Source organism: Pelobates fuscus, chromosome 9 (genome assembly GCF_036172605.1).
Source record: "Pelobates fuscus isolate aPelFus1 chromosome 9, aPelFus1.pri, whole genome shotgun sequence".
In the NCBI taxonomy this organism is placed as follows: Eukaryota; Metazoa; Chordata; class Amphibia; order Anura; family Pelobatidae; genus Pelobates; species Pelobates fuscus.
The window spans coordinates 139,228,653-139,235,856 of NC_086325.1; the positions used below are offsets into that span (position 1 = coordinate 139,228,653).

Genomic DNA, 7,204 nt, shown 5'->3' on the forward strand with positions numbered 1-7,204 from the left:
ATGGTTAATGAATACAGGGTCCTAAAACACTTTGTTTCCCTTAGGAATACCATAAAGTATTCTGGAAATCATATCTATGGATTAAAACAGTTTGCATATGTCTAATCTTGTTGAATATAGTTTTTTAGGTATAGCGTGTATTTATAATGGGAGGCTTTGGTGCATTTGTTTAGAGTCAAGCTGTAAGATAAGACCTATATAGGCTTTCTGTAAAGTATACAATAACCCAGACGTGGCCTTTGTATGCAATGGATACCTGTACAGATGTACAAATATTATGAGAAGTAACCAAGGAAATGGTATGGTTTGGCGACCTAATAAAGACAACCTGTATTTCTTTGTAGGTTTTGTTTTCTTAAAATAAAGTCATATAAATAGGTTTTTTTTTTCGTGACATTAAGTTATGTAGAAGGACATCCAGACAATTTCCTGTAGAATATTGTCATACGAATCTCATGGCAGAATGAGAGAAATCATCATTGAGTTCTTTCGCCCTATTAGACCAATAGATTTCCCTTTGGTAAATTGAACAGGATAAGTAACAGGGACCCATATTGATAAAATATGGGCATCTTTTTTCCATAGAGCTCTCAATGTACTACCTTTTAATAGACATTCTCTGGCTGTACTCCCTACTCAAAATTGGCTCTTTCACTGGGCTACAGGATGTTAAATCTCTTTGCGTCAAAATCTACTTTTGGAGCCGCAGTGTAACCGCAGCCTATTTACCACTATAACATCTTAAATTTAACGACTTTGCTAAATTAGTGGTACTCTAGTCTGTTGGTTTCAAATTAGTGGAGAAACTTCGTGATTTAAAAAAAAAAAAAACACACAACAAAGATTAGCAACCAGCGGTACTCTCCTGGGTGGGCAAAATTGCAGCCACAAATTTGTCTTCCTTTCCTTCAAACTTTGTCTGGAGCTATACAATGAACTCATTGTTTATTAATATTTCAGAACGTACGGCATACTGAATGTATGACTTTATGACAAATATCACATTTTTCTAACGTGTGATATTTTCATGAGATTATTAGTTCACGTAATATTGCTTGACTTCCTACTATATTGTCGATGTCTATGGCTGTATCAATGCACAACAAAAATGTCAAAAAGTTAATTTAAAAAAAAATTAAATAGTTAGCAAGGTTGCACAATCCTTTGCTGGAAGGATTTCCTTAATTATAGAGTAGGCTTCCCTGTTCCGGCTTTAAAGCCATGCTAATTACAGGTCTGTAACAATTTAGATACGGTTTGTTTTATGTACACGTACGTTTACAGTAGACGTGGTGAGGGTGGGCTGTTACCTGTGAACTGGGTACTAGGAGTACTGATGCTCTTTCCTCTCTGTTTGCAATCCCCCAGATGAGCTAGAATAATTTCGTTGACTGGCACGGAACCACTAGGACCTAAATAAGAAAAAAATAAAAAAGTACATTGTTAGGAACACAGGTGGACCAGCACAGATGTGGTCCTTTAAAACATCCAACACTGTTGAATCGGCATACATGAGGAACAATGTTGTTACTCTAATCTAAGACAGATGGGGAACTTTAAAAAAAATGCAGTTATGGTAATATGCATATGAGTTAAGTGGCAAAAATGTGTGTGGTCTTTAGTATCTAAATAGGCAGATCTCAAGTACAGCTACAGAGCAACTATATACCTCCAAACATCTCCAATGGAGAAAGAGGAACACTTTCATTCTAGGGGTGTAAGTGGAGGTTTGGCCATTCAGAGACATTCTAGGCGACTTACTAATAACAATGTATGCAACTAAAATGTAATTTAGAACAAAAAACGTGTATCTTATTCACATAGACTGATTTCTAAATACATTTTTTGTAGTTTGAAGAGACATTACTGTGAGTACTATTGCTGTGGAGCTCTGTTATACACTCAGACACACCAACAATATGGAGCTCTAAGAAAAGTGTGACATTGGGATAGAAAACAGAGACAGGGATTTGGATCCAAAATAGGGACTGTCCCTCTTAAATAGGGCCACTTGGGAGATATGCAATCAGCGTGGTCATATGTAGAAGCCATTACTCTACCACGCCAAGTGTAATCATAGCTATGGCCGCCATGACACACCTTAAAGGAACATTATAGTGTGATTAATACAAAGCTGTATTCCTAACAACTATAGTGTACCTCGGTGCCCTTTGCCCCTCACGCTGCACCTTTAAACATTCACCTAATTCCAGCATTGACGTTCCTCTGCACTAGCTCTGTCTCCGCCTCCTCTGATGTCATCGCAAGGGAAAACCTAATGCGCATGAGCATTCCCCACATTCCCCACACAAAAAAACCACTGAATCAATGCAAAATCTGTATAAAGCATGAGGACGTCCAGCGTCGTTTCATGGAGTTAAACTTCATGAAACAACAGAAACTGCCTCTAGTGGCCATCTGGTAGAAAAAAACTTGCAGTTTCACAAAACTGTAATGTTTTCAGCTGCAGGGTTAAAAGACCACTATAGGCACCCAGACCACTTCAGCTCAATGAAGTGGTCTGGGGTGCCAGGTCCATCTAGTGTTAACCCTGCAGCTGAAAACATAGCAGTTTCAGAGAATGATAGCCACTGGCAGCCACTAGAGGCCTGTTCTGTGAATTCACTGTAAAAATCACAGTGAGAAGACGCTGTCGTCCATAGGAAAGCATTGAGTAATGCTTTCCTATGGGCGGTTTGAATGCGAACACGGCTCTTGCCGCGCATGCGCATTCGGCGCGGACGTCAGCAGGAGGAGGAAAGTTCCCCAGCGCCGAGGGAGCCCGGCACTGGAGAAAGGTAAGTGTTTTAACCCCTTCAGCCCAATGGGAGGGGGGCCATGAGGGTGGGGGGACCCAAGGACTACATAGTGCAAGGAAAACGAGTTTGTTTTCCTGGCACTATAGTGGCCCTTAAAGGGGACAGGGACAACTTCAATGATATGAAGTGGTCTGGATGCCTATATTGTCCCTTTAAAAACACATTACACACAGATTATTGTAATCTACGTCATTTGCCTTGACTTTGTATGTGAACGCATACTTTCTGTCCACACAATGAACCGGAACGATTTAATTACACACTAGGTTTGGGACTATACACAAGTTGATTTGTATTACGTATGCCCTTGTCTGTGGCCACACTAACCTGGCTGACACGTCGGCAACCAGGGGGGAGGGGCACCTACCGGCCTAAAACACTGACAAAGCGGTCACCTATAAATGTATAGCGGAGACATGATAGAGCTTAATGAGGTTATTCATTAAACAGATAAATTATGGAGAATTTACACAATAGTTGCATATTTAAGGTCAAAATAACCGATTTGCAGAAATAGTGGAGTTCGAGAATGTTTCCAATTCGTTTTTTTAGGCCTAATATCCGGTTTACAATCTTCTTCTCCAGGGTTAGAAAGATGGATCCTTACAGTGCCCTATATCTTGGGAATTCCCAATGTCTCACTGACCAATAAATCTGGTGCCTCCAGTGGCTTCCTATTCGCTGCCATATATTACTGTATCCACAGCCTTACGTGAGGTAAATCCCACATAACATGTCAGCCACCATAACAGCAGTCATATGTAACAGTGCCCTAAATCCCCTTTAGGCCTATGCCTGACAAAGGATGCAATCTGACATGTAACCTTTATATGTGTAAATAAAGTCTCTACATTGACCAGTTGCGTGCCAGACATCTTTGCATTTGAATAGTAAATAGAAGTTGTGGCACCACGCCTTAAGCGCCTGGAGGTACAATATAAATGGATTAAAATTACTTAAAAACGCATAACTACTTTTTATTTTAAATCACACTCCTGAAACTTAACTCTAGCACTGCAATGATGCAGAATTAAACACAGATAAGCTCTTTAACCCCTTAAGGACCAAACTTCTGGAATAAAATGGAATTATGACGTGTCAGACATGTCATGTGTCCTTAAGGGGTTAAACACTAGGACTTGTGGAATAAATGAATATATTCCACAGGTAAATCCCAGACAAATAAATACATTGGGGCATGAATTTAAAAAAAATTCACTTTTTCATACCGACTAAAAGTATTTGAGCACAAGTCTTGTGTCTAATAGAGACCATTATTTGCTAGATTTTTATGCTTTTAACGAATCACTGTACGCCAAAAAAACTAATTTAGCAGGACAGCAAATGAAAAGCAATGCCCCAGACTATGTATAAGTCATATACAGCAGTCAGGAAATCAGTCCATTCACCAACAAAGAATTCTAAAGGAACTGACCTTAATAATAGATTGATTCCAATTTTGCAACATGTTAACTTAACAAACAGTACAGCAGCACTTTTCCTGTGCTGTCCATCTGTTAGAAATTTGTGTCCAGAAAATATAACGTATAGGATCTGAGAACTCTTATCAATTAAACAGTGAGCTGTAGTGGTTTAAAACAGAATTTCAATGTTTATGTTGAAAATGTCAAAGACCTGAGTCCTGGCTAATGGATCCTAAGCACATGAATGATCTTTGGCGTCTTGGAAATCCAGGACTCCCATGCCCTATTATCTTAAAAACTATGCCAACAGCTCGTTTCCCTGCGGTTGTTCCAATGATTTATGATCTCCCTTAGCTGTGATTTTCTATACTATTGAAATCTTATAAAAAAAAAAGAATTATGAAAAAAAAAAAAATAATACAAGGGACCTCTTCAGCCTGGCTCTCCCAGTGTAAAATCTGGTTGTTCATTTCCCCAGAGCTCACTGCTAAGGGAATTTACCCCTCTAGAAATCAAACGGCAAACAGTTTCTAGTTCTAGTTTGGAATAAATGTGGGATAAAGACGTTTATTAGATCAACTATTTTAGTCTAACTGTTGCAATTCACTGGGTAATGAATTACCCCCATTGAGATGCAAATGTCCTGCTTTTGTGGCAGCCATACGTTTGTACAGATCCCCCACTGACTGTCATTAATTAGAACTCAGTAGACTGATTGAAGCACAACTTGAAACAAATACATGTTGTACTTTGTACTTGCAAACACTAACTTCCTTTTTTATAGTGCCACAGGACAAAACAAGGGTAAACAGCCCAGACAAAGGAAAACTCACAGATATTAGTATTAAAAAAAAAAAAAAACACACACACACACACTAAACTCCGAATTGTAGAGACTTAAAAATGTAAAAAGCTAAATTCAGGTTGAAAGAGACACGTTGCGACTACAGTTGGGTTGGAGATTTTGTTTTCTTTCATGTAAGTATTATTGCCTACATTTTTGCCATTTGTATTTCAATTGCCCAAAATAAACCTGAAAAATTGAAAGACAGATTTTTTTTTTTTTTTAAACCAGTTGGCCCAAATGGTTTGACCGGTTTCCCCTCTCATACCTGCCTTTAGGATGATCCGCACTGCACATGCGCGGGTCTGTTAGAAACATCAAATTAGATTTGATCAAACATTATTAACGTCACTCCTGCTGAAAGGTTATTCCCTATAACCACTTCTACTTATCCTCGCTCACATTTTTGGTTATGAGACCCAACATGCCTTTTAGTACCTAGAGAGATTATTTATCCTCCAGCAGGATAATCAGTAGCATCTGCCTTGATTAGTTCACGGATTTCCCTAGTGCAGCATAAATGGATTCCACATACTATAAGGGCAGCAATTTTCCTGCCCTGCCCATCAGCATGTATAATTTTACACTTGCCCAGGATAACGTGATACATTTGACTGCGCTGCCCACAACACGCTTTGTTAAACACAATTACATACCTTTCTTTCACTTGTCGTTCCTCCGTAATATACATGAACAAAGTTGTGGTGAGACAAAAAAAAAGTGATAAAACTCCACTACGGATTTAGTCCAAATTACAGATATTTAGATCATTTGTTTTGACCTGCACATGTGACACTAGAGCATCCCTTAATACAGTTTTCACCTACCCTTTTTTCTCCAGGTGGATTTCTTGTGGGTGACCCAATTCAGGGTGTTATCCCGGAGCACCACGAGCATTTCATATCCTTTTACCCGCATCAAAGCCTCCATCCCGTATTCTCGCATGGTTGGCTGGACGTAGCACAAAGAGCTTCTTCAGCTGCTGGGGATAAAACACAGGTCTCCAGTATGTTGGTCAGTACGGCGTTTCCTAGTAGTCGTGTCCTCTCAGTTCAGTCCATTTATTATTTGATCTTTAATCTGCTTTCAGTTTTACGAAGATACCTTTTCCCTTGCTGTATATCAATATGGACACATGAATAAACACTGGCTAGATTGTATATCTCAATGTCGACGTTCTACATTTCATGTCCTCACTGAGGTTGCCGGCTGCTTAAATATTAGCATTACCCTATAAGCTACATGTCCTCAGGCTGGTCAGGTGTAGAATGTCACAGATTTTTTTTTTCCAGTGTCTTAAAAAATTCCCTGTTCCTTCTACCTATAGCTGCCCGACCAGTTTCTCCTCCTCTATATCCTCCCCCGCAGCCTCTAAACACTCCCACATGCGGTTACTGTTACAAACACGAGTACATGACAGTATAGGGATACACATACTGATTTGTTTAGGTTTGGAGATGTGGTTGAGATGCACTTGCATGTTTGTGTACACAACAAGGGTAGCGATTGCCGTCCAGCAGCTAGGGCAAAGATTGGGAGGATAGACATTTTACAGGTCTGCTTGTATGTAAGATACGTAATAGTTTAGAGATAAAAAAAATGAATAATAAAAAAAAACACATGCAATTAAACCATAACTGTAATAACTGCTAATGGGACTTTATAATTTCATTGTTTTATAACTCTTTTACAGGGGGTAATTTTAATAAAAATGTATTCTTCATTCCAATAAAGCACCTTCTTAATAAACAAAATAAATATGTCTTGACTTAACCCAGTATATACAAATGACAATATAGCAAGTGCTCAACTTGTACGGGCTAATTAGTGGATGATGCAGTTCTTATTTTTGGACCTCATTGACCCCTGTATTGCGGTAACATACGGCATTTTTGAATCTAGTTATTCCCTTTTTATTTTGTTTTTTCTTGATCCGTAGATGCGATCGTATGGGATGTGATGACATCACAGGTTATGTTCTAATACGTGATGATGTCACATGTTGTATTTAAACATAGGCTGCAGGGACACAATAGGGACAGGTTCAACGTTTTGGTATTGCTTTCCTACAACTGTTTTTAATTCTAAATCACTAAAGTGTACCTTTAGAAGAATTA

At 38.9% G+C, this 7,204-nt stretch overlaps 1 protein-coding gene across 1 annotated transcript in view; it reads right to left on the reverse strand.

Moving 5' to 3' along the window:
• LOC134573091 (ceramide kinase-like) overlaps positions 1-6,600 on the reverse strand; it is a 31,582-nt gene extending 24,982 nt beyond the window's left edge. The window contains exons 1-2 of the mRNA XM_063432549.1: positions 5,915-6,600; positions 1,311-1,412 (exon numbers count right to left, since the gene is read on the reverse strand). Coding sequence (XP_063288619.1) covers positions 1,311-1,412; positions 5,915-6,032 — 220 coding nt within the window. The 5' untranslated portion in view covers positions 6,033-6,600. The remainder of the gene's footprint in view (positions 1-1,310; positions 1,413-5,914) is intronic.
• Positions 6,601-7,204: the final 604 nt, after the last annotated feature.